Source organism: Arvicanthis niloticus, chromosome 6, assembly GCF_011762505.2.
Source record: "Arvicanthis niloticus isolate mArvNil1 chromosome 6, mArvNil1.pat.X, whole genome shotgun sequence".
In the NCBI taxonomy this organism is placed as follows: domain Eukaryota; kingdom Metazoa; phylum Chordata; class Mammalia; order Rodentia; family Muridae; genus Arvicanthis; species Arvicanthis niloticus.
In genome coordinates, this window is record NC_047663.1 from 90,287,198 (window position 1) to 90,313,989 (window position 26,792).

Below are 26,792 nucleotides of genomic sequence, written 5' to 3' on the forward strand. Positions count from 1 at the left end.
TTGAATGTGCACAAGACCTTTATTAAGAACAGCCAGAAGCAAACGCTGCTCAGTACCTTCAACAGCTGCAGGCATAGAAAACCGCCATTTCTCTCCACCTCACTTCAAGCCAAGAGCACCCATCCTGCTGGCCATCGTCTCTGCTTTCTTTGCTGGGTCAGGGATGTCCAGACTCCCAGAAGGCCAGAGGACAGGACAGGTTTGTAATACCAGGCAAAGGCTAGAGAAATGGCCACTGGGTAACTCATCTTCTGACAACCAGCATGAGGCCAGCAGCTGGGCTCAGGAGAACCTCCGTATCTGCCGAGTGATCCAGGGCAGGAAGGACTGCACACGTGTGTAGACCCCAGGGATGTCCTTCAGGGCACAGCCATAGCCCCAGCTCACCACTCCCACAAGGGTCCATAAGCCTGTCACATTGCAGACCAGAGGGCCACCTGAGTCACCCTATCAGAAGAAGTGGCATCAGGTGGATATTGGCCCTGAAGTGGGATAAGGAACGAGAAGGAGGAAGTCAACTGAACTCACATCGCATGCCCCATGGCCCACACTGCTGGCACACAGCATGTCATCTTGGATGAATTTGTGGTCCTGGTGGTGGTGCCCGGTGGCATTATGGTATAGCTGCTCACAGACGGCATTATCCACTATCTGCACCTGAACCTGCTGCAGGCGGTAGGGAGGGGGCAGCGATGCTGGGGAACAAGGAAGTAGGGTTGGTGGTATATAGTTCCTAACTGTCCACTACCCTACCAACTCATCCTGGGTGCTGAGAATGCCTCCATCCCTACTCAAACCCATCCCTGGAACAGTGTGTATAGGAGACACACGTCTGCAAGATCCATGCTCAACTCTGACACTTAGGATGCTAAAGATGATTCCTATGTGATTATAGGGGCCGGCGAGATGGGTCAGTTGATAAAAGTGCTTGCAGCCAACTCTGAAGATCTGAGTTCATCTCCAGGGACACATATGATAGAAGGAGAGAACAAATTCCTGAAAGTTACCTCCTGACCTCCACATGAATGTTATGAAATGTGGCATGCCCTCCAAATACATACATAAATAATGTAACAAAAATCTATCTGCCTGCAGCTCAAGAACCGAAAAGAGAGGAGTCAGATGTTCTAGTATTTTCAAAAGAAGAGAAGAGGAAAAGAGGAGGAGAGGAGGAGGAAGAGGAGGAAGAGGAGGAGGAGGGAACAGGGAGGGAAATAGGAAGGGCCTTTGCCCCTCGGAGTCTTGGGTTCTGGGCCTGGCCATGCTTTCGGCCTCAGGTACAGGGCTCTGACTGACGGACATCTTGAGTATCTGGAGAAAAGCAGCCAGAGGTGCTCTGTATTCACCAACATTCTCTTCCTTCCCTGGATTCTGTTCTCTAGAACCTCAGTGTCACCCAGAAGGGATCCTCAGATGACAAGTTTGCTCCCACAGCCCGAATCTTTTCTTGGTACATACCGAGCCTGCGCACCATGCCCCAGCCAGTCACCCAGCACCTTGAGTTGACCTCAAGAGACCCAGAAAAGAGCTTGACAGACTTGGTGTTAGCAGAACGGTCCAAGGGTTTCTCCAGCTTAAGCAGAGCTACATCCGAGCCCAGGACACTCTGCACGTAGTCCTGGTGGATGACAACCTGGCTCACACTCAGAGCTCTTTGCCCCCATAGAGGTACACATCCCCAGCGTGGATGCGAAAGGCTGATGGGTCTGCATTTCTCCTGGGGTCAGAAAGAGGCTGCGACTACATATTCTAGGTACTTGGGAGAATTCTCCTGCACAGAATCAAGTGAACCCCATGTTGGCCTCCTTGATTCACCCCACATCCCACCCAGCACTAGATGACAAAGGAACTCACTCATGAATGCAGTGGGCAGCAGTCAGCACCCACTGTGGATGGATGATGGAGCCCCCACAGATGTGTACCCAGAAGGCCCAGTAGTATCTGTAGATCCTCAAGCTGACCTGCCATGGCCACTTCCCCTGTGGGGCATTATGGCCCCCCACGATGCCCACCAGCACATCCTCAGGGACAGGTGCTGCAAGCAAGAGGTAAAATCAGGAGCCCAGTGCTCAACCTAACACTCACACTGGGGCAGACTGAGCAGATCATGCATGTGTCCCCAGAGGAACGTGGCTGTCTGGAGCCTGTGTAGAAGGTGGCATGGAATGAAGACTCACCTGAACTCCTAGCAATGGAGCATCCAAGAAAGAAGAGGGTCAGGCCCAGCAAGCTCAACATCTGTAAAGAGAAACAGAGAGAGTGTGGAGGAAGCTGGGCTAGCTTCCACCAGGATAGAGAGAACTGGAGACCCTTTGTGGATCTTGGAGAGGATGGAAGCAAGGCATAGGAAGCTGGGCTTGCCTGTGTTGGGATGGAGAAGCTTGGTTCTCAGAGTTCACTGAGGGCATCCAGAAGGGAAGAGGGTGATGTCCTTACCATGCCAGGTCTCTGTAGCTCCCTCCTTGCCAGAGCCTCTCAGTCCTTTATCCTTGAGCTCCAGGAAGTGGGCAGAGGCTTGACCAAGCCTGCCACATCAAGAAGGGGCTGGAAGGAAGTGGCATTTAACCTCAGACAGGGACTGTTGGGAACTATGTCCTTCCCTGGTCCAGGTACCCAGAATAGAGTCATAGGAATGTCACTGTCTGCTCAAAGTAGCATCGTGGGGAGGCTTGTAGGAAGCGGGCTACAGCCTATTCTGGTGCTAGGGCTAACTCATCCCATGAGGGGCCAGGGAAAAGAACCCTCTCCAGATGTATAGGTGACACTTAGACCCAGGTAAACCAGCTCACTTAGACCCAGGTAAACCAGCTCCTTCTTGCCAGGTGCAATGCCACACTATTGACATCACGGAGAAGCTTCTGCCCAGGGCTCCACTTCTGGGCCTACAGTGACTAGAACATAGGCCTCAAATACACTTCACAAAAACTAGCTGAGTGGCTGAGCACCTTACCACTGTGGGCGCCCATAGGTAGAGCTTACAACACTGAATACAAGACCCATTCTCTAGGACCTGTGGGAGACTGAGGCCCATGGATCCCAAAGTGTGCCAGCAATTCCCACATTCCATGTCCCTGGACACAGTAATTCAGTCTTGGGTTTCCCTCCAGAAATCTTAGTATCAGATGTGCTCTGGAGCCACCACAAGCCCTGGCTGAACTTTCCCCCCATTTGTGGACAGCCTATGTGTGTTGGTGGGGGGCGGGGGGTAGTAGTCCAAGATGGCCTCAAGCTCAGTATAGCCTAGGATAACCTTAAACTTCTGATTCTTTCTCTTCCTCTTTCCCTCCCAAGTACTGGGATTACAGGCGTGCACCACCATGCCTGTTTTTATGCAATGCTGGAGCCTCATGAATTTTAGGCATGTAGTCTATCCACTCCCGGCCTCCTGCAGTTCTTTCACCTACAGGGTTGTGTTAGCTTTGGAACACTGGGGAAAATTCAGGGGCCCATGAAGGAAACTAGGGGTCCTATCTCCCATACTCAGGGTCAGATCCTTATGTTTGTCATGACCTGCACCTGCCCTGCACCTGCACCTGCACCTGCACCTGCACCTGCACCTGCACCTGCACCTGCACCTGCACCTGCACCTGCCCCTGCACCTGCACCTGCCCTGTACCTGCCCTGTACCTGTCCTGTACCTGCACCTGCACCTGCACCTGCACCTGCACCTGCACCTGCACCTGCCCTGCACCTGCACCTGCCCTGTACCTGCCCTGTACCTGTCCTGTACCTACACCTGCCCTGCACCTGCACCTGCACCTGTACCCACACCTGCACCTGCACCTGCACCTGCACCTGCACCTGCACCTGCACCTGCACCTGCCCTGCACCTGTACCTGCCCTGTACCTGCCCTGCACCTGCACCTGCCCTGCACCTGCACCTGCCCTGAACCTGTACCTGCCCTGCACCTGCACCTGCACCTGCACCTGCACCTGCACCTGCACCTGCACCTGCACCTGCACCTGCACCTGCACCTGCACTGCACAGAATGTGGCTCCTTTGGGTGGGTACACCAACCCTATGGAAACCAGACCAGCCTCCTCCTTTTCAGCCTTCATAACACCATTTTTCAGAAAGGATCACACTGGTCATTTAAAAAGTGCCTCTGCTGTTCTCCACAAGGTGACCTAGAAAGAAATGCCCATCCCTTCCCAGGACTTGATGTCTCTAAGCTCTAAGACCAGAGTGGGCTTTAGGATTGCAGACAGTGCTAATAGAATAGCATACATGGTCACTCAGGGCTGGCTGTATCTGGGGACTGTGGAGGAAGCAAGGGAGATGTACATCTGACCCCAGGTCCTGGTCCAGTGAGAGCCAGCCCTGAGAGGCTGAGCTAAGTATACAGAGCAGCTACCTGTGCATGGGGACAGTGTGACTTCCGAGGCCCCAGGATGAGACAAGGTACTTTGGGGGAACCGTGTAAGCCTAGTATCAGGGCATAAAATTCCTGGTTCTGCGAGCCTTGCATGGGTGGCAAGGCTAGGAGGGACTGTGGTCGGGAATCTCAGCCTGAGAGAAAGCCTAGAATGAAATGTGACTGAGCCATCAAGACGGGAACAGCAGGCTGGGTGTTGCGACCAGTAGAGGCAGGTGGATCTCTGTGAGTTTAAGGCCAGTCTGGCCGAAATAGTAAGCTCCAAGCTAGCTGAGACTACATAGTGAGACCCTATCTCAAAAAACAATACTAAACAAGACCAGGAATGGCAGAGGGAGCAATAGGTCCTCTCAGACAAGGGATATTGATCTGGGCAGCTGTATGGGGCACAGACAGAAAGTAAGTGAAGGGTTGGGCCCTTTACATTTTTCCAAGGAACCTAGCAAAGCTTAAGGAGTGACCTGAGGGCTCACTCAGGGGAAACCATTTCCTGCTCCCTGTAGCATTGCAAGCCCAGGGTGCTTTATCTATGTGAGATCACCTGAGGCCCCTCATTGGTGGTCCTGATGTTGCTGTTGGGCAACAAGACCTAGAGATAGGATACCTGGCCACTCTGATAGAGGCAGGACCAGGCCACCATGAATGAGCACGTTCAGTGATAGAATCAGAGAGAACTAGGGGCCATGTGAGCTGGGTCAGGTAGCGGTTAGCTTGGGAGCCACAACCTAGCCAGTGAGAGGTCCTGTCGAACTTCTGGGCTCAAGGATGCTGTTGGGAAAGGATGTGGTTGCCCAGGGCTGGTGTTGCAACAGAGAGAGTTGGGACGAAGTACCAGCACTTAGGTACCACTGTTTCAGAGTAAAATGATCAGAGTCCTTGGGACACTTGAGCTACAGCTGATAAGAGGCACAGACAACATTTTTCTAACGCCCCCAGATATATCCCAGTCTGTGTATGAAGGGAGCATGGGTTAGTGATGAACCAGCTCCTGGGTTAGGCACAGTACTTTCCCAAGACCTGAAAAGTCCTCTTCTCTACTTCTGGGTGATCCAGGGAGAAATCCCCATTGTCCACATGGACAGATTTGCTTAGTCACATGTGATGTTGGCTGGTTCCCAGCATCCTTAGGTTGAAGTTGAGGAAGCAGGAAAAATCGATGATGGGTCTGTTATATGCAAGCTTTATGCTGGGATAGCCCTGACTATCATTGGAGAATCCCTTGATGCAAATTCAGGTTGAGCCTTGAGAAGATGGAAATTTGGGAGTCAGGGACCGAACAGGATGTCCCTGGGATTGAGAAGAAGAGCTGGAGATAGGGAAGAAGCCAGGTGCTTGGGCCATTCTGTCTTGACAACTCTGCCTCACATAGGAGAGTATCTCCCTGCATTAACCTGCTGGTCTTGAGTCACACTTGTCCTGGTCTCTTCTCATGGGATCAGACCCAGAGGTGAGCAAGGGGAGAGGTCCAGGGTTAGCATTCCCACCTGGTCCCCAGCATGTCTACTGCTGTGTGTAGCCTTAGAGAAACCACTGTCTCCATGGTTCTTAACCTGGAGTTCAGGGACGATCTCACCTGCCTTGGGAGAAAGGAGCTGCTCCCAGTGAGCGTCCCTAGGGAAAGGTCCCAGGAGCTATTATTGGTCATTAGTTTCCAAAAGCAAGTTTACCAAGAACATTCCAGAAAAGGTTCTGGCAGTTATGGAATCCTGAAAGGCGTATTTACCCAGAGATTGCACTAGGGACCAGCCAGTTGTATATTCATAATAGCACCTGTCAAGGGCATCAGATACAGTGGCTCAGCCCTGAGAGTGACCAGGCTGGGCAGAAACATCTCTGTGCAGACATCATCTCTGTGCAGCTGCCCCAGCACTCAGTTATGGTTTTCTCCATTTAATCTTCTTGTCTTTTACACTTAATCACCTCATCTTTAAAGAGCATTTTGCTATTTAAAAAGCAATGCTGTCAGGCTCGGGGCATAACTCAATGGCAGAGTGCTTGTCTGTTGTGCACAAGAGTATCGTTTCAATCAGCACAATAACAGAAAAAAAAATCCAAGCAACAGTGTCCATTAATGAAAACCCATCTGATTCCTTGTTTTAAAGACAATGACAGGGCCTGAACTGTTTGCGAGGAAGTGGGATGTATAACAACTCCAGCTATCATACAACCTTCTAAGTGTGTGCCCTGCTAGGCACTGCCCCACGGGCACTAACTCTCCTCGCCCCAGGCTACCCCTGCAGGGGACACTACACTGGGAGCTTTCCAGGGTATGAGGAGAAGGACCCATGTGGGCATGTAGCAAAGGCATGGTACCAGCTAAGTCTGGAGAAGATGCATCCACAGACCTGGTACCCCATTCTCTGAGAGTGACTGCCAGGGCCCTTGCAGGGGAAAACCACTACAGCATCAACAGAAAGAACTATGAAGACAAAGCTCCTTCCTAGGAGGAGAAGGAGGAAGGTTACAGCAGGAATGTCACCGGGACACCTCTGGAAGCCAGTGTCATCCTATAGACCAGTGGTTCTCAGCCTTCCTAACGGTGCCACCCTTTAATACAGTTCCTCATATGTGGTGACCCCTCCCTGACCCTCAGCCATAAAACTATTTCCATTGCTACTTTATAACTGTAACGTAAATATCTCTGTTTCCCAATTGTCTTACTTGACCCCGCAGGTTGAGAACAGCTGCTACAGAGGAAGGTAGGATGGGGTTTCCTCCCCTCCTCCTCCAGAGTTTATCAAGCCTGATCAACTTTCTGAGCCTCCTGGCCAGTGCTGCTCAATGAAACTTGGTAAGAAGTAGCAGGTGCCCATAGGGACTAATGTAGCTTGTACCTTTTCCCCCAGCCCTTAGGAAGCCACAAGTTTGAGGCTGCTGTGGCCTGCCTAATGAATTTCAGGCCAGTCAAGGCCTACATAGCAAGATCCTGGCTCAGGGGGCTAGGGGGAAGAGGCAGCTGAGATGAGAAAAAATAACTAGTTCTTAAGCCCGACAACCTAAACGCCATTCCTGAGACTCACATGGTTAGAAGGAAGGAGCTGACTCCTGTAAGTTGTCCTCTGACCTCAACCTACACACCCTTCTCCCCCCTACACACCACACACACACACACACACACACACACATACACACACACGTGACCACTAGCTTTGGGGCAGACCGAGGGAATATTTCTGTTCTGTACCCTGAGAGATAAGCTAGAGGAACATATGCTTACATGTTCTTCTGAAGGGCAGCAGAACACCTTTAGTATGGTCTCTGGCATCTAGAGGTGCCAAGTACTGGTTCCATGTTCAGACCTTAGTCTCCCTGTGATCCACACAGAAACACTTCAAGAGACACCGACTGCCACAGCAGGCATGGGCATCCAATGCCACGCAGAGCACAGCTGGGCACGGACTTTGGGCTCAAAAAGTCCACTGATCACATTCCTTTTGTGTCACAGACAAAAAAGACAGCCCTTGGGGTACCTGGGTCCCAGTGACACTAGAAGGGTCTCAAGCACAGGTTATGGGGAACCAGACTCTTCATTAGTCAGAGGAGCAGTGACCACCGCCCCAGAGCCCTGACCACTTTATCTTCTCAGCAGCCTGAGGACCCACTTCTAACACCAGGAAGGGGTCACTGCAAGAGAAAGGGCTGGGTCAATCCATTTCCAGCATCCTGGGAGGATTGGATAGCCATGCTCCGGGTTCTGCTAACTTTGCCCTCTGAGCCTGAAGCAGTGTCATCCAGGTTGTGAGCTACTGAAAAACCCTTTACCTTCTACCCTCCCTGTCTGGGGAGGTGCTGGAAGCATCAGACAGATCTTACTCGTAGTGGGCTGCGTTGGAGAAATATGAGTGGCTGTGTGTGCATGCGTGCATGCGTGGGTGCATGGGTGCGTGGGTGAGTGCGTGCGTGCATGCGTGTGTGTGTGTGTGTGTGTGTGTGATTAGCTATGGCACTATCCCGACACCTGTGGGAGCCATGGGAACCAGGTAACTACCAGTCTCCCTGAGAGACCACCTCTATCTCATTATTCTGCCCAGTTACATGAAAGAAAGGGAAAGAAGCCATACTAAAGACACCCACTTCCCTTCAGAAGAACAGAGGCTGGACCTGCTGGGAGCTCCAAGGGACCTCAGATCTCCCCCAACAATCCTGATTCCCCCTCCAGAGTCAGCAGAGCCCCAATCAGAGCCTCTTCCATCCCTCTCAACCCCTGACCCCAGCATCTTGAGATGAATCTGTCTGAGGTTAGCACTAGTCAGGCCCCTCTCATCTCCTACACCATAAAGGTCAGTGCCAATCGCTGCCCTATGCACCTAATGACCTCTGCAGACTGTCAGCTCCCAGGTGGAGGCTTGGGATGAGAAGACAGCCCTGTTTGAGTCTGAGGTCTGCTGCTCACAGTGAAGAGTTAGTCAGTTCCTCCCCTCCATGCACCCAGGGTCAGAACTGCCCTATGAGGGAGGCTGGGTAGCCATTGGCCCTCACCCTCACCCTGTGCATTAAAAGGCTGCCATTGTGCATAGTTCAAGGTAACAGCCCAAGCCATGCAGGTAACCTTAGCCACACTGGGTATCTGAATCTACATAGTCCCAGAGTACCTAAATGTGGTACAGGAAGAACATCCACAATGCAACAGTCTTCTGGCCCCATGATAACATTGATGAGGGTCAGGGTATCATTGTCCCGAGGAGGGAAACCTGGGATTGTTACCCTTCCTACCACAACATCACCATATCCAAGTTCCAGGATACTCTAGTGATGCTAGGTGCTTGGAGGGCACCAATCAGGGTGTCTGGGGATCAGAGACAAGGACACAGTGCAAACCTGTCTGAGCCCCACCTTTGGTGAGTCCAAGCCTTGGTTTCCTCGTGTAGAAAACCATTAAAACAGCATCCATAGGTGTTTCCAGTAGAGAGAAGTAGATTTGTATTCACACAAAAACATCTTGAACATGAATGTACAGCACATCTTTATTTAGGAAGCCAGGAAACAGCCATATCCTTCAGTAGCTAGTGCTCGGTGCCCTGGGCACCTACATTCCAGAGCCTAAACCCTGGCTGTCTACTCTGGAACTGTGACCAAAGCTGACCCATCCTCAGCTAACCACCATGAGGCCAGCAGCTGGGCTCAGGAGAACCTCCGTATCTGCCGAGTGATCCAGGGCAGGAAGGACTGCACACGTGTGTAGACCCCAGGGATGTCCTTCAGGGCACAGCCATAGCCCCAGCTCACCACTCCCACCAGGGTCCATGAGCCTGTCACATTGCAGACCAGAGGGCCACCTGAGTCACCCTGGAAGAAAAAGAAACTCTAATGGTTACTAGCCTTGACGTGGGAATGGAGACAGAGAGGAGGTAAGAGGAACTCACATAGCAGGAGTCTTGGCCCTGGCTGCCTGCACATAACATGTCCTGTAGGATCAGTCTCTGGCCACGATGGTGGTGCCTGGTGGTGTTGTGGTACAGCTCCTCACAGAGGTCATTGTCCACTATCTTTACCTGCACCTGCTGCAGGCGGTAGGGAGGAGGCAGCGATTCTGAGGAGAAGAACGCTGTGGCTGGCTAGTGGTACAGAGATTCCCCCACCTATCCCATAATCCTACTGCTCCACCTGGGGATACAGGGGAGGAGCATGTCCATCATAGCTCCATCCCTGTCCAGGTCCAGCTCCCTGTCTGATCTCAGCATCATCCTCCTGGAAAAGAATGTGTAGATGCCAGCCCGAAAGGCCCATGTGCGTCCTAGGACGTCTACACACGATTCTGTCTGCTTGCCTGTCAAGGACCAAACAAGTGGATTTTTTTCTAATATTTTCTCCAAATTGCTTTATTATTAGTTGGAAAATAAGAACCAACCGTTCCACCTCAGAGTTACAGATGTGGGGCCCTGCAGTGTCACTGGCCTCAGGTACAGAGACTCTGACGGACAGCATGAATTGCTTGGTGATGGAGCTAGTCACGTTTGTCAGTGACTCCCTGTGCTCCCAGGCCCTCTGTACCACCCACCAGGAATCCTCAGGTGGCCAGTTTGCTCGCACAGCTCAAATTCTTCCCCAGTACTTACTGTACATGCTCACTGCACCCCAGCCGGTCACCCAGCATACATCCTTCTTGGTGACCACAAGAGACTCAGAGGACAGCTTGACTGGCTTGATGTTAGGAAAGGATTGTACAGGCTCTGCCAGCTGGAGCAGAGCCACATCTGAACTCAGGCCAGCATGGACAAAGTCCGGGTGGACAATGACCCGCCTCACTTCCAGCAGCTTCTTGCCCCCATAGAGGTACACCTCCCCAGCATGGATCCGAAAGGCTGATGGGTCCGCATCTCTCCTGAGGTCAGAAAGAGGCTGTGACTATAGGAAAGTTCTCCACAGACTATAGGGAAGTCTAGTACCATAGGGGAGCTCTCCACAGTCCTGGACATAATCAACTAGAACCCAGGCCTTTAGACCAGTCTCTCTTGGTCCAGCCTTTCTGATTCACCCCACATCCTACCTAGCACTAGATGACAAAGGAACTCACTCATGAATGCAGTGGGCAGCAGTCAGCACCCACTGTGGATGGATGATGGAGCCCCCACAGATGTGTACCCAGAAGGCCCAGTAGTATCTGTAGATCCTCAAGCTGACCTGCCATGGCCACTTCCCCTGTGGGGCATTATGGCCCCCCACGATGCCCACCAGCACATCCTCAGGGACAGGTGCTGCAAGCAAGAGGTAAGAGGGTCAGGGGACCAGTGCTCAGTCTGCCACCCACACTGGGGCAGACAGGTCACACACATATCTCCATGATGCTGGGGACAGAGCTGCTCAGAGCCGCTGTAGAATGCAGGGGGTGCAGGGGAAAAGGACTCACCTGGGGTTCCAGCAATGGAGCACCCAAGAAAGAAGAGGATCAGACACAGCTGGCTCAGCATCTATATATCGAGACAGAGGGTGAGGAGTCAGAGGGGTCTGAGGTTAGTCCAGATGGGGATGGAGAGGGCTGGAGCCTCTGCATAATTCTGGGCAAAGGTAGACGCATGGAGAGGCATGGAGGGGTCCAGGCTTGCCCAGGTTGGGATGGAGACGATTGAAATCCAAAACCAGTTAGCAGCATCTGGGAAAGGAGGGGCTGGTGCCCCTACCCTACCAGGTCTCTGCAACTTCCTCATGTTTAGGCCTCTCAAGCCCCAGGAGGTGGGCAGGGGCCTTGGCCAGGCCTCTGCTTGGAAGAAGAGCTGGGTGGACAGAGGCATTTGACCTCAGAAAGATGCGAGGGGGCTGTTGATCCATACTCAGGGACCTGAAGTCCTTTGTTAACAAGGTTACATGGGTATCACTACCTGCTTGCAGTAGCATCACCAGGAATGTCAGGAAGAGAAGGGTTGTGGCTCAGGCTGGTGTTTCAGAAGTACCAGGTATCCCTGACACCGCCTGTGTTTTATGGGTGAGACAATCTCTCATCTACCCAGTGAACTCTGAGACACTGTGGAGCAGCTCCCCCATGCTGGGAACACACAGCCATACCCCAACATATGTCAGTGGGAGCTTCGGGCCTAGGGTTCCTCTGCTGGAGCTGCAGTTTTCAGCACCATAGTGTCCTGAGAAGACTGCCCCCAGGGCATTCTGGGAGGATATCTTTACTACCTCCATAGGCAGCAGAGGTTTAAGAGCCCAGTGATGGTCAAGCACATCCACAGCCCAGGCTTGTGGCTGCTATGACTGACTTTACTGTCAAATCTGAGAACAGATGCCTACAGTAGGCCAAGCCAAGGGCTCCTGTTTGGGGACCATATAGACAGCAACTTGCCTGCAGCCATATTCTGGCTGCTAGAGTCTTGGGGTGGGTGAATGGCCTTGCAAGAATTACAGGGGACCTCTGTACTCAAGGACAGGCCATGTACCTGTTCCACTCCTAGCTCTACAATGGAATTTCCTAGGGTAAAAGGGACACCCAGCTAGCCAGATCTGGATGCTCTATGCTCCTGATAGAAACTCACATGCCACCTGAGTCCCATGCCCAGCCCAGCACTTCACAGTCAGAGAAGACATCTGACAGCATCTGTGGGCATTTCTGGTTTAAAGCCTATGGAGACACCACTGACACACACACACACACACACACACACACACACACCTAGGCAGAGGTCAGCAGTCTGGCCACAAACACATCCCATCCCACTCGTCTTGTGGCCAACACAAGGATGCCAAAGAAGCTTCTAGACCTCAGCTGAGAAGCCATCAGTAAAGCTCCCTGCAGTGTCCCTACTGTCTGAGTAAGAGGATCAGGACACCCACTGTCCCCTCCTGTCACAGGGCTGTCAGAAGTGGCTCAGAGCCAAGCTGGGAACTCACCTTGGCTCCAGAAACACCAGGTCCTCTCCTATGAGAACCACTCACAGGGTATTTGTGAGACCCCTCAAACAGGTGGGTGCACCCAGATTCCCTATGGCACAAGTTTTTGGAGACTCGGTGACAGTCCTATATCTCAGGTGGGAGCAAGACAGACAGTTCTCACACCCCTGAGCAGGAGGAAGGGTTTATATGCTAAGCTGGACAAAGTGACCCACAACTACGTCAAGCCTGAACCCTGAATCCTGTTTCCTCAAACAGTTAGCAAGTTCAACGTCAGCAACAAGACAATGTGAGCATCAGAGCCTGACGGGAACAGCTCAGATGATTGTCATAACCGCAGAGTCAGGCCACCATTATCACCTTCACTGATAGGGTCAGAAAGAGCCAGGCGCAACTGTTAGCAAAGGGGTGATAGACGGGCCAATGGGAGGGTCCTGACCAGGTTCTGGGCTCAGAGATGCCGTTAGAAGGATGTGGCTACCCAGGGCTTCTGTTGCAAGAGGAGATGTTGGGCAGAGGCTGGGACAAGGGAAAAGCACTGGGGTACCAGGGTCTCAGAGCAAAGGGTCCACCCAGGAATAGTGGAAAGGCAAACTCATGTTTTCCATGTGCCCTGCTGTATCTCAGGCCTAGGGAGAGGAAGACTATAGGTCAGTGACAAACTTAGCATTGGGTAAGGTACTTTTGAAAGATGTGAAATGTCAAACCGGGGATGAGGAGTTAGATGCTCCCCTGACTAGATGGTGGATAGGGAGGGGGCACCACTAGGTAATAAAGAGAGCAAGGGGGCTAGAGAGATGGCTCAGCCGTCAAGATCACTTGCTGCTCTTACGCAAGTCTGGGGTTCAATTCCAAGCACCCATGTGAGCAGCTTAACTCCAGCTCCTGGGTTCCCAACACCTCTGGCATCTTGGGTACCTTCACATGTAATCTATACACAGACCACACACATAATTAAAAATAATAAACAAAATAAACCTTGTAAAAGAAAAAGCAAACTTCCAGTATGGCACAAGTCCAGCTTCTTCCTCACCCTGCTGGCCTGAGACAAAAGCCTGGCAGATTAAAACAAAGGTTTGCTGAGGCCTTTTTCTCCTGCCAGGAGAGCTCCAGTCCTGACAAGTTGAAGGTCTGTCTGATAGGGATATTGTTAGTGAGAATTCCTGGAAAGAAGCTGTGTCTGCAAAGACAAACTGACAGACTGACAGACAGACAGACTGACTGACTGACTGATTAAAATTACAGTGATGCAGGGAAGTTGGGATGTTGCAGGTGCAACATTATCTTATCTTGGGCCAGCTTTGGCCCCGAGAACAGCCTCCTTGCCCACCTCTATGTCTGAAATAGCATCCTGTGACTAATAGATTAAAAAAAAAAATCTTTGGAATCTGGAGCTGGAGAGATAGCTTAGAGGTTAAGAGCACTGGCTGCTCTTCCAGAGGTCCTGAGTTCAATTCCCAGCAACCACATGGTGGCTCACAACCATCTGTAATGGGATCTGATGCCCTCCTCTGGTGTACTCACCATTCTCTTCAGTGACAGTGTATTGTGTATTCATATACATGAAATAAATAAATTTAAAAAAAAAAAGAATCTTTGGATCCAGGCCTTTAGTCCCAGCACTCAGGAGGCAGAGGCAGGAGAATCTCTGTGTGTTCAAGGCCAGCCTGGTCTACAGATCAAGTCCAGGACAGCCAGGGCTACACAGAGAAACTTTGTCTTTAAAACAAAAACCCCAGCATTTTTGGAATCTATTAACTTAACAAACCACTAGCTTCTACCAACCCCAAAGCTAAGAATGTCATCAGAAAAGCCTCCCCCAAAGTCCCCGAAAGCCCCCTAAAGGCCTCCCTCAACCCCTCCCCATCTTGCTGTAACCACTTCTCTGGTGTTTCTCCCACCAGAGCTTTATTGTGGTTGTTGTTTTGTTTTATTTGCCCTTGGTTTTTCAAGACAGGGTTTTTCTGTGTAGCCTTGGCTGTCCTGGAATTCACTCTGTAGACCAGGCTGGCCTCGAACTCACAGAGATCTCCCTGCCTCTGCCTCCCAAATACTGGAGTTAAAGGTGTGCGCCACCACACCAGGCTGGGAAGTGGTGCACCTCAGGCCTTTGTTAATCCCACCAAACAAGAGTAAAGAGCATTACCTAAATTACTTGGTCAAATTATACAAGCTCTGTATTCTTTCAGACAGGGCTATCTTCCAAAAGCAGGGTTTGAGAAAATAGCATTAAACACGGGAGAAGGTAGGGTTTATATCAGCTCCAAAACTGCTGGGGTCAGGGGTTATTGAGGGATTTCAAGAGGAATTTTAGTTACAAAGGAACTTGGCTAAACATTTCAGAATTATTTTGGAGGGGAAGAATCAGGGTGGAAGTCAGGGTACAGGGTGTTGAACATGTCAAATTTCCGAAAAGGGGTCAAGACCTGGTCAGATTTAAGTTTTACAGAAAATAGGAAGGAATTTATTTGACCTTGTAATAAGATGGCTTCTAATCTTAAAGTGGAGTCAGGCTAGTTCATCACATCACCTTCCTGTTTGTCTTTGGATGCTTTGAGCAATTTTGTTGTTGTTGTCGTCATTGTTGTTGTTGCTGCTGCTTGCCTGCTTGCTTTTGTTATTGTTTTGTGACATGGTCTCAGTGTGTAGCCTTGACTAGCCTGGAATTCTCTAGTAGACCAGGTTGACCTCAGACTCATAAGGGTCCATATACCTCAACCTTCCAAGTGCTGGAATTAAAGTCATGTGCCACCATACCCAGATCAATTTGAGGTTCTTTTAAAACATTTGAAGTAGTCGTCATTTGGTACCTAGCTTTCTCTTTTTGTGCTCTTGAACAATATTGGGATATCATTGTTAAATAGAGAAACATGGTATCCATATGGTGAAAGAGAGAAAGTTGTCAAAGTCACTGGGACCTGACTGTAACTCAAAGTCAGGGACTGCAGAGATAGGAAGATAGAGTTCTGTCATTCCTGCAGTGAATGGTTTCAGGGAGACTTAGTTAGGTCTTCTTTGACTTGAGTTTGCTTTTTTTCCATCTACGACCTGTGTAAAGGAGGCCTGTCAGCTCTAAGTGGGCACATAGCTTACCGTTATAGAATGATAAGTCTCATAAAGGAACAGGCTCATAGTCTAACAATAACGCCATTTCTAGGACAGGTCTTGTCAGTGTGGAAACGATTTTGAGCAAATCCGGAGTTCTATTGAACTATTTAGAACATCTCCCTTGGGGCAGGAAAGGTTTGGGGCTCTCTTGAGCCATCGGGTTCTATCAAAGCAATTAAAATGAAGAAACAAGGTTTTGAGATCGGCCATGAAGTATGTAACCACTAAAATATTGGCTTGGGCTATCTGCCAAGGACCGATGCAGACAGAGAGTAGAAACCGCCCAAGAGAGAGAAGTGTGCTACTGTCAACACAGCTGGAAGGACAACACTATCTACACTCTCCAACACAGAGCAGAAAGCCACAGAACTCGGAGTGTGCCTTGCTGGGTTTCAGTCTGGTATTTCCACACTAGCCCCCCATTCCCCCTTTTTGGAATGTGAGAACATTGCAATACAGAGAGATAAAACATTTCTCCATGGCCACAGAATGAGGAAGGACTTGGAATCCAGTCTGCAATCTGAGATCTGCAAAATGGCCTATCTATCATCAGAGGAAAAAACGTTTTGTGTATGGTACTAGAGATAGAACTTGGTACCTTATTCTTCACAAGCAACTGAGCTACATCCCCAGCCAGAAAAGAATATTTAAAAATAAAATTTGAGTCCAGAAGTAGTGGTGCATGCCTTTAATTCCAGCACTCAGGAAGCAGAGGCAGACAGATCTCTGAGTTCAACCAGCAGAATGAGTTCCAGGACAGCCAGGGATACAGAGAGAACCCCTCCATCAAAATCAATTTTAAAAAAACAAACAAATAAATAAATCTAACCCTACATCTTCTTTTCTCTGCTATGTCTCTGTGCTTGTTAAGATGTCAGATGAGCTACATGTGAGCTTATTGAGAGAGAGACAGCGACAGTTTACTTAATGTATGACCACCCTATGGGATTGCTTATGGTTTCAGAATACTGCATTTGGGAAATAAGTCTGAGATTCAGGGTCAGAATCTCCGTAGTGTGCGTTCTATCTTCTTTGACATTTATTAGAGCCGGGCGGTGGTGGCGCACGCCTTTAATCCCAGCACTTGGGAGGCAGAGGCAGGCGGATTTCTGAGTTCGAGGCCAGCCTGGTCTACAAAGTGAGTCCAGGACAGCCAAGGCTACACAGAGAAACCCTGTCTTGAAAAACTCAAAAAAAAATGACATTTATTAGAGAAAAAGAGAAAGAGAGAGAGAGAGAGAGAGAGAGAGAGAGAGAGAGAGAGAGAGAGAGAGAGAGAGAGAACACTCTAGGAGAGCATAGCCTAAATAGCCTAGTTCAAATCTAACCTAAACATTCTTATAAAATCCAGTGTCTGTACATGCTTTCTCTGTGGTTTGTTCTATGGAGTTTTAATGATTGCTCTTCCCTAAAACTGTTTAACATTAAAGCACTTTGACTTATTAACTGGTTTTAAAGTGTAACTGCCCTTGTGTGTCTTGTTCTCCTCTGCAAGATAAGTATGTTTTAAGTGATACAGTGATACAAAGTAACCAAGTTCTTATGTCTAAAGCAACGTGACAGACAGTTTTGTTTTATTTTGTTGAGGGAAGGATCTCACAATGTAGCCTTGGCTATCCTGGGACTCACTCTGTAGACTAGGCTGATCCCAAACTCATAGAGATCCATCTGCCTCTGCCTGCCAAGTTCTGGGATCAAAGGTATGCACCACACCCAGCTACAAGATGTTTTTTTGTTTCATTTTGTTTTAAGATTTTTATTTCCTTTTATTTTAAGAATATGAGTGTTTCACCTGTATGTTAAGTATACCATGTCTGTATAGTACTCCTAAAGACCAGAGAGGATGTCAGATCCCCTAGAACTAGAGCTACCAATGGTTGTGCTGGGTCCAAAGCAGGCCTCTAAGATGGCTGTGCTGGTGACAGTGTCCTAAACAGAAGGACTCTGATCAGGTGAACAAAAGGATTGTTATTGGGTGAACAGAAACCTAAACTCAGCATCCCTCAGGAGTCTCAGATGCCGGGTTCTATTTACCAGGAAAGCCATTCCTTCCCTCATACACCCTAAAAGTCAACTACCTCCAACAGGGACATCTAGTTCCTAATTTACACAGCCTTTAACAGGTCCAAGCCCCCACACCGACTCCCAGGCTGTTCTGGCCTGTGCCTCTCCTCCTGCCACTACCTGTTCTCTTTAATTGACAAGGCTTTCCCCCCTGGCTGCTGTTCTCAGTATGCATTGATTCTCCAAATAAACTTTTCTTTCTCCCAGGGAATGGTCCAGTTTGGCAGTTTCACTGTGCCCTTATGTAAAGTTGTGATCTGCTATGCAAGTACTAGCTAGCATTCAAGCCAGCTTCCTTCGGAGGAGAAGCCAGTGCTCTCAACCACTGGGCCATCCCCACAGCTCCTACACAGTGTCCTTAAAGAAACTGTCTAGTGTTTAAAAATTTTAAAGAAGAGTTTATGTTTCGTTCATAAGTTGTGTTGTGTTCTCTAATGTCTATGTTTCAGGCTTTTAGTTATTAAGGAAATGTCTTAAAGTCAAGATCTATTTAAGGATTATCTGTGGTGAAGTCTTTAAGTGCTTTGTATGCAACTATTTCCAGTTGACTTTTAGTCAACTTTAATGCCCTATGTTTCTGACTAGAAACATGTTTAGCTGTTTATATTTATATATATATATATATATATATACATACATATATATGTATATATGCAGTGTTTATATATAATATATAAATTTACATATAACATTAAAACATATTTATATATTATATATAAATATATATAAATTATGCAAAATTTACAATGCTGTTGCACAAGAGAGACGCTGAAGCAGGTCAGAACCAGCTTGTGTCATGGGTATAGAAGACTAGAGCCCTGCTTCCCTTTGTTAGAAATAAGTTCAGGACACAGAGACCACTATGCCAACTGAAAGTGTGAACACAGGGGGACAAGAAGAACACTTGGTTTTTAGTCTATTTCACACGGAGACTGTCTTTTTTTCCCATTGGCTAGGGTCTGGCCACATAGTCTTTTATGATTGGCTAGTTTTAAAAGAATCTGCACAAAAGAAGAAAGGGGAAGGGAATTGGCCCTTTTAGGGCTTTAATGTAAACAAACGTTCCACCAAGTTGGGGAATCAAAACATTTGCATAAAGGTAGGAGAAAATAAAAATAGTTTAATTCCTTATCATAAGTTTTATGGCATTTAATTAAAAATGAATATTTAATAATTCCTACACATTTGATCATGTGTCAAGTGACTAGCAAAAGCTAACTCCACTAAGGATTTTATACAAGAAAACCACATGACTACCGTCATGGTGACACAAGGCAGCTGCAGGTCGTTGTGGATTGCAGAGCTAACATGGAAAGCCTCTGGGTCCACCAAGCTGTGCCTACCTGCACTTTTAAAGGAGCAACTGATAAAATGACAGAATCTTGTCATGCTGTCATGGGCTTTCCTCCAGCTACTGGCTCCTGAAACCACCTGACTCCTGCTTCAAAAGACAATGATAGGAATCAGAGAGACCTAATAATAATTTTCAAAATAGCTATTTTTGTAGAGCCTTATAAGTAAACTGTTAACATTTCACAAAAGTACAGCTTTTGAGGAAGGAACATGAAGGACATTCTTGAGATGCCGGGACGTAATCCACCCTACTAGCAAAGTGGAGTCAGGTATGATTGACCTAAGAATCCTTCCTTCTCTACCTCTGCTGCAAGTTTATTAGAACTAACTCCTTGATGTCTGTCACTTACATCCCCCGCCCCCACCAATGTGTGACTCAGGCCAACTAGGACAGATCTTTCCTAGCCATTATGGGACAATGACAGACAAACTACCAGATGGCTAGCCAGCACTGTCTTTAGAGACTATATTGTTCAGACACAAGGGGGAATGTTGTGAGAACTGAAATCAAGTCACACTGGCCCTGGCAGCACTTGCCTGTAACCCCAAAGCTTAGGAAGCTAAAACAGGGGGTTGTAAGTTTGAGGCCAGCTTAGGCTTTATGAGAAGATGTTGTCTCGAACCAATGAGATGGAATTAGTTGTTAGTGTGAGCCTTTTCAAAAGGAACTAAAAGCAGAGACGTTATCAAAAATGCCATTTTATTTATTATGCTTCATAGATATATTCCACCTCAAGACTGAGGTGCTAACCCAAATGTGGAGAATTATAACTGGCCTTGGAGAGTCTGAGTCCACCCGTTCTACAGCCATGCCCACGCCTCAGAGACCACTCCGACTACCTTCATTTACAGTCAGTTTATTGAGACAAATACAGTCACACAGCAGCCCAACTGCACATCGGGGTTTCCCGGGCACTCTTGTCAGCAGGGAAGGATAGGCCAGGGAAGACGAAGGATCCAGGAAGGGAAGAACAGAGGAGGGAAGAAGCTGTCTCTGACGATGAGCTGCAGCCATTAGACATGTCTACTGGATGTGCTGATGGATCCAGTCGAGGGAGCTCTGGACTCTCGAGAAGATTGAGGGCAGATCATTGCTGCAATCTATCCCCTTGCTGACCACGCCCACCTGTATCCACTCGTTGCTCTTCCAGCAGACCAAGGGACCCCCAGAGTCACCCTGCAGGAAGAGGGGCAGTTCTATCAGAGGCAAAGCACTAAGAAACTCTCAAATCCAGCCTCCATCGAAGGAAGGGCATCAGGAGCAGGAGTAGGAAGGTCACATCTGGGCCCTGGTGACTTACAAAACAGGGGCCTCGGCCTAAGGTGCCAGCACATAACATGTCCTCAAAGATTTCCTCGTTTTTGCGTTCGTCAGGCATTTTCTTCCTATAAGTCCGCTTACAGGTCTTGTTATCCTGAATTGGGATCTTCACCTCATACAGTTGATAGGGAGGCTGCAGAGGCACTGGGGGAGGGGTTGGAGGAGTTAGGAAGCAGGGGTGAGAGGCATGTCCCCAGTAGATTCACTTCATGCAGTCACACTGACCCTGACCTCACTGCTTTGGCCTGGAGCAAGTCAGAACCCCCATTTCCCCATATGTCCTAGATGGGACCATGTTCTCAAGCTAGCTTTACAGACATAGCCTTCTATGTTACATGGGTTTAGAGTCTTTAAGCCCCTCCAAATCCATGCCCACCTAGAACTTCAGAATGTGACTTTGCTTAAAGATAAATTACATATGTGTGTTATTAAGTTAAAAATTAGGTCATTCTGAGGCAGGCATGGGGACAGAGGCTTATAACCCTAGACCTTAAGGCTGAGGCAGGAGGATCATAAGTTTAAGACAGCCATCTACCTAGTGAGCTGGATTTGGGATGGGCCCTAACTCCCATTGTAAGAGTTCTTTTAGGAGATAGAAGAGAACTCAGAGGGGTATAGCCACATGGAAACACAGCAGAGACTAGTGACAGAGCTGCAAGTGATGGTATGTGGAGCTGGAGAAACTGGAGGGACAAGGACCATGCCCTGGAGCCTATGCTGAAAGGTGGCCACAGACTCTCCAAGATGAGAGCTCACTACCATTGCTTGCACCCTGGGTCTATGGCTGTATGGGTGCATGGCTACACATATACAAAAATTAGGTCTCTGTATGCACCTAGAGTCTCTGGTTCCCAAGGGGTACCCAGATCACATGAAGAAATGGTATTCCTCTAAATGGGTGTCCCATCCCTCCTGCATGGGACAGAGCCAAAAAAGCAGTGTCACCTTCAAACCAGGGCAACCCAGGTTAGTTCTGCCTTGGCTACTTGCTGGCCATGAGATCTGAAACTGCCAAGAAGCCTACCCCATGAGCCAATGCACCAGCTGAGTCAGAGAAGAGCCTTGCTTCTACCCATTTGTTTCCACACTGTTAGCTAGCCCTCCAGAAGGAACATAGAAGGAGAGACTGTGCAATGTCCCCTCTGTCTCTCCATCTTTCCACCCCAGCTATGCTTACTGTCTTGGAGAATGTTGCCCCAGCCAGCCAGCCAACACTGGTCAGTTGAGTTGAAGGTTGAGCTGTCTTTTGGCAGAGAGACTGGACTGACATGTGTGGATGTGATCAGGAGGGCAGTCAACTGCATCAGGGCCACATCAAACCTCTTATTAAAGTGGTTGTAGTCAGGATGGATGACGATCCTGCTGATGTTCAGAAGTTCCTGCTCCTTGTAGAGGTATACTTCCCCCACCTGGACCCGGTATAGGGCTGGGTCGGCGTCCTGACTGAGGGAGGACAGACCCTGGGTGGCTCAGAGGAAGCTGGTCAGGGATAGCATACTGTCTACATTCTACACCCAGCAGATGCCCCCCCCGCCCCCCACAGTGGTGTCTCACCTTTGGATGCAATGTGCAGCAGTCAGAATCCACCGAGGATCGATGATAGAGCCCCCACAGATGTGCACCCAGGAACTCGCCTCATAATTGTAGATCCTCAAGCTGACCTGCCATGGCCACCTCCCCGGAGGGGTACGGTGACCCCCCACAATGCCCACTGGCTTGCTTCTGGAGACAGATACTAGAAGTATTGTGGACAAGTCAGAGAACAAAGGCCACCCTCCTGTCACCCCAACTGTGGGCCAGATGTTGACACCAGTGCTCAGGTAAGCCCTAAGAGTGAGCCAGCTGGGGTGGGGGTCGGGGGGCAAGGCAGGATAGTGTTCCTAAAGCAAAGCACTAACTGAGGTGAGTCAGGACTTACCAGAGGCAATGAACACAGGGCTTTCCAGGCAGGAAAGAGCCAGGAGCAACAGCCAGAACATCTGCAGGAGGAGGGAGTCTTTGGGAAATACAGAGTCCAAGCCACTACAGGTGCCAAGTACTGTAGCTCATCCCACTGGGTCGTCCCCCCCCCCCCCCAACACCTCTCTTAGTCTTCGTGAAAAAAAAAAAAATGGGTTGAACTTGGTGGAGGTTTCCTAAAAACAAGACAACACTCAAAATATGGGCCTCTGTATCTCTCTGCTCTGGGCCCAGGGTGCTCTTGACAGGAACTCACACACCATCTGGGTCCGATGCCCAGCCCAGCACTTTACAGTTAGAGAAGACATCTGACGGCATCTGCAAGCATTTCTGGTTTTTAGCCTGTGAAGACACACACACACACACACACACACACACACACAACTAGGCAGAGGTCAGCAGTCTGGCCACAAACACATCCCATCCCACTCGTCTTGTGGCCAACACAAGGATGCCAAAGAAGCTTCTAGACCTCAGCTGAGAAGCCATCAGTAAAGCTCCCTGCAGTGTCCCTACTGTCTGAGTAAGAGGATCAGGACACCCACTGTCCCCTCCTGTCACAGGGCTGTCAGAAGTGGCTCAGAGCCAAGCTGGGAACTCACCTTGGCTCCAGAAACACCAGGTCCTCTCCTATGAGAACCACTCACAGGGTGTTTGTGAGACACCCCAAACAGGTGGGTGCACCCAGATAGCACAGGTTTTTGGAGACTTGGTGACAGATGGTTCTTGGGTGAGAGCAAGGCAGATGATTCCAACAACTCTGGGCAAAAGGAAGGGTTTATATGCTAAACTAGACAAAGGTGACCCACAGCTACCTGGAGTGAATCCTGGCTTTTCCAAACACCATTAACCTGCCCAGCGTCAGTTAAAAGACAAGCAGAACACCAGGACCTGGCAGGAAACACATAGATGACTATCTTAATGACTCTGGTTTTTTTTTTTTGTTTTTGTTTTTTTTTTCTGTAGTCTTGGCATCTGTGTCAGGGTTGCCTAACTGACAAGATGGAAGTGAGGATCTACATGGACATGGCCAGGGAAGCTAGGCCTCCTTTTAGGTAGTAGAACATGGTCTTTTGAACAAATCATCTTCATCAGATTATCTGTGGCTGATCACAAGAGGCCATCACTATAATCAGTTGCCTGTTGATAATCTCTCAGAGAAGAAGGAGTAGAGACCATCTCTGGATCCCTGTCTGAGAGCTCATCATTCTGCGGCTGAAAAAGTAACCGCCAAGATTCTCAAAGAGAGAAGCACCACTGAAGTAAGTAAGGTTTCCCATGATTCATTGGGACAATCAGAACATGCTTCCTCAGGATCAGCACCCAGAAGCTGTCAAAGGGGTCCAGACTCCACACTAAGCTGGTTAAACTTGGCAGTGTTGTAAGCATCATTCTGGTGGCTCTGGTTTTAAGGGCATGAAAAATCCAAGAAGAAGTCATGGAGAGCAGTGTAGGCTTGACACCTTGTGGCAGGGTCAGATCCCTGCAAAGAGGTCCTGAGAAGACACGGGTCCAGGCAAAGCCGTGGGTGCATCAGAAGCTCCTCCGTGTATTGAAGAAGTCTCATAGTTGAGAGTCTCTGGAGGCTTTTGGAGTTGGACCGTTTTGTTTTGTTTTGTTTTGTTTTGTTTTGTTTTGTTTTGTTGTTTTTCGAGACAGGGTTTCTCTGTGTAGCCCTGGCTGTCCTGGAACTCACTCTGTAGACCAGGCTGGCCTCGAACTCAGAAACCCACCTGCCTCTGCCTCCCAAGTGCTGGGATTAAAGGCGTGCGCCACCACTGCCTGGCTGAGTTGGACCTATTTTATATCATATTTAGAGACAAGACTTCTGAGACATGGAATGTTATGGCTTAAAATGACATAATTGGGTATCAGGCTGGCAAGGGGAGAATTGGGCTGGTTAGTTTTGTCAATGTGACTGGCCTAGTCCGTGTTCTGTTGCCATAAAGAGACACCATGACTGTGACAACTCTTATAAAGGAAAGCATTTAACAGGGTCTTGGTTACAGTTTCAGAGGTTTAGTTCATTGTCATCATGGTGACATCATGGGGAGAATGGTGGCATGAAGGCAGAAAGGGTGGTGGAGAAGCAACTGACAGTTCTGCATCTGAATCCAGATCTGCAGGCATTAGGAAGAAAGAGACTCTGGGTTTGGAATGGGCTTTTGAAGCCTCAAAGCCCACCCTCAGTGACACATTTCCTCCAACAAGGCCACACCTCCCAATCCTTTCAAATTGTGCCACTACCTGGTGACCAAGCCTTTGAATATATGAGCCTATGGAGCCATTCTAACTCAAATCACCTGGGAAGAGAGTTATAGAGAGGAATTATCTAGATCAGGTTGGTCAGTGGGCATGTCTGTGAGGTGTTACTTTGATTGATAACTGGTATAGGAAGACCCAGCCCACTGTGAGTAGCACTATTCCCTAGGCAGAGGCTCCTGAACTTTTAAGAGAGGAGCCAGCTAGCTGAGAACAAGAACAAGGGATCAAACAGCTTTCCATGTTGCCATTCTCTTGCTCTTTCTTGTCTGGGGATGCAATGCCGTAAGTTCCTGCCCTGACTTCTCTGCAGTAATGGATTGTGACCTGGAGCTGTGAGCCAAATAAACCATTTCTGCTCAAAGTTGCTTTGTCAAGATATTTTATCATAGCACAGGAAATGAAACTAGAACAGCCTTTGTTTGTTTGTTTTTCGAGACAGAGGTTCTCTGTGTAGCTCTGGCTGTCCTGGAACACACTCTGTAGACCAGGCTGGCCTCCAACTCAAAGATTCAGCTGCCTCTGCCTCTTGAGTGTTGGATTAAAGGCGTGTGCCACCACTACTTGGCTCCTAGAACAGCAATGCTCTTCTGTACTAATAGCCCTCTGGATCTGGGAGGTGTCAGAGGCTCAGGGAGGTTTAACAGAGAAGGGCATCAATTCTGGAATCATCCATTGTTCCCACACTGGGTGAAGACTTTCTGCTGCTGCTTTGGGGTCACCCATGTTCTAAGTACACCTAATGAACTAACAGTTTCCCTGGGGTGAACTTTAGCGGAACCATACTTTGGAAGAGGGGAAAGACATTGTTTCAGTCTCTCCAGGGAAGGAATACCTAACAGGTGACCTCCCCTAAGGCCCCAGGGCCAATGATACTGCTGAGACCATTTGAACAGAGCTGAACCCAGCCTTGAGTTTTCTTATCATTTGTTTCGTTTGAGGGGACTATGTTTTCTTGAAAGCCTTCAGTAGCCTTAGCCAACACCCCACAGCTGAGCTTTCCCCACAGCCTTGGAGTGAGGAGGCTATTTTATCCTACCTAAAACCCAGCTAACATGATGTAAACCCCAGGAGAGGCTAGCCTGCAGGAAGGGCTAGGAGCTGCATTCTTAGCCCCAGTCACCCAGTGATGCTCCACAACACTCCTGTGTTAGTAGATGTGTCCCATGGTCATGGTACTTCAGGGAACAAGTTCTAGGCCACACAGGGTTTTAAAAAGAAAACGAAAAAGAAAAGGCACTTTGATGTATCTGAAATTTATGTTTGAGTTGTGCGAGGCTTGTGAGCTTATTTTGGTTTGTCCAGATGGCTGCACGTCTTTCCAGGTCTCTCCAGTTTTTTAGTGTCACTTTGCAGACCTACCACAGGCATGTGTACCTGGGTTTACCTAGTTGTTTTTTTTGGGGGGGGGGTGTTTTTGTTTTCACCCAGGGTGTGAGATTTGTAACAGAACATGATTTGGGGGGGCAGGGCAGGACAGTAGAAACCTTCAAGAGTGGGTTTGTGGGTCTTCTACCACTTGTCCAGGATACACACCACAATTGGAACTATATTTTACCTCACAGCCATCAGAGCTGAGCCAGCTTCTCTGTCATCAAGTTCGTTGGCGTTAAACTTGGTGAAAGCCCCACTACTCTGAGGTGTATTCCTTCCACTGGCCAGGGAACTTGTTCCTTAAACCTAACTCTACACAGGGCCTCATTCACATGTTTCTTATTCCTCAGTTTTGCTCAGATGGACATGAGGAGCTGGCCAATGTGAACCCTGGCTGCTGTGCCCTGGGACTTCCCAAAGCCACCTGCTTGGAGCCTCGCTTGGGTACAACATTCAGATCAGATGTTAATAGCCACCAAAAAATTGTTACCAAGTTCCCTTAGGGCGACCCGTAGAGGTAATAAGCTGCACACATTCCCAAAGAGGCTGCTGTTTGCAACCATTGCACTCTAGGTCCCCAAGAGAAAAGAAGCCTGGTCAGTTTAGTTAGCTTCAGGAACGTTACAGTTTTGAGGCAGGGCCTCTGT

The 26,792-nt window shown here is 48.9% G+C and overlaps 3 protein-coding genes and 1 non-coding gene across 4 annotated transcripts; all 4 read right to left on the minus strand.

Annotated features, from left to right (window-relative positions):
- Window positions 1-2,459, minus strand: LOC117709807 (serine protease 29-like). The gene is made up of 4 exons (XM_076937142.1): window positions 2,437-2,459; window positions 2,178-2,238; window positions 529-695; window positions 1-447 (listed from the first exon to the last, which is right to left on the minus strand). Exons 1-4 carry the CDS (start codon window positions 2,437-2,439, stop codon window positions 283-285), a joined length of 396 nt encoding a protein of 131 aa, XP_076793257.1. The 5' UTR covers window positions 2,440-2,459; the 3' UTR covers window positions 1-282.
- A 6,856-nt stretch (window positions 2,460-9,315) lies between these two features.
- Window positions 9,316-12,869, minus strand: LOC117711598 (serine protease 29). Its single transcript, XM_034507370.2, has 6 exons — window positions 12,705-12,869; window positions 11,224-11,284; window positions 10,891-11,071; window positions 10,433-10,698; window positions 9,740-9,906; window positions 9,316-9,662 (listed from the first exon to the last, which is right to left on the minus strand). Exons 2-6 carry the CDS (start codon window positions 11,282-11,284, stop codon window positions 9,498-9,500), a joined length of 840 nt encoding a protein of 279 aa, XP_034363261.1. The 5' UTR covers window positions 12,705-12,869; the 3' UTR covers window positions 9,316-9,497.
- Window positions 12,870-19,988: 7,119 nt separating this feature from the next.
- LOC117709961 (serine protease 28) lies at window positions 19,989-23,334 on the minus strand. The gene is made up of 6 exons (XM_034504410.2): window positions 23,112-23,334; window positions 22,469-22,529; window positions 22,105-22,285; window positions 21,728-21,993; window positions 20,531-20,694; window positions 19,989-20,406 (listed from the first exon to the last, which is right to left on the minus strand). The coding sequence occupies exons 2-6, from the start codon at window positions 22,527-22,529 to the stop codon at window positions 20,254-20,256; spliced, it is 825 nt and encodes a 274-aa protein (XP_034360301.1). The 5' UTR covers window positions 23,112-23,334; the 3' UTR covers window positions 19,989-20,253.
- A 3,292-nt stretch (window positions 23,335-26,626) lies between these two features.
- On the minus strand, window positions 26,627-26,761 carry LOC117712132 (small nucleolar RNA SNORA70). Its single transcript, XR_004607206.1, has one exon. It is a non-coding gene; the product is annotated as a small nucleolar RNA SNORA70 (small nucleolar RNA).
- Window positions 26,762-26,792: the final 31 nt, after the last annotated feature.

Bases quoted from the DNA above. Each gene is read 5' to 3' on its own strand.
- LOC117709807 (XM_076937142.1), bottom strand. The intron at 696-2,177 runs GTGAGTCTTCAT...CTTGTTCCCCAG, and splicing joins CTCCATTGCTAGGAGTTCAG to CATCGCTGCCCCCTCCCTAC. The intron at 448-528 runs GTGAGTTCAGTT...TTCTTCTGATAG, and splicing joins TGGGCCATGGGGCATGCGAT to GGTGACTCAGGTGGCCCTCT.
- LOC117711598 (XM_034507370.2), bottom strand. From the start codon at position 11,284: ATGCTGAGCCAGCTGTGTCTGATCCTCTTCTTTCTTGGGTGCTCCATT. The intron at 10,699-10,890 runs GTGAGTTCCTTT...TTCTGACCTCAG, and splicing joins GCTGCCCACTGCATTCATGA to GAGAGATGCGGACCCATCAG. The intron at 9,663-9,739 runs GTGAGTTCCTCT...TTTTTCTTCCAG, and splicing joins AGGGCCAAGACTCCTGCTAT to GGTGACTCAGGTGGCCCTCT.
- LOC117709961 (XM_034504410.2), bottom strand. From the start codon at position 22,529: ATGTTCTGGCTGTTGCTCCTGGCTCTTTCCTGCCTGGAAAGCCCTGTG. The intron at 22,286-22,468 runs GTAAGTCCTGAC...CAATACTTCTAG, and splicing joins CCCTGTGTTCATTGCCTCTG to TATCTGTCTCCAGAAGCAAG. The intron at 21,994-22,104 runs GTGAGACACCAC...GTCCTCCCTCAG, and splicing joins GCTGCACATTGCATCCAAAG to TCAGGACGCCGACCCAGCCC.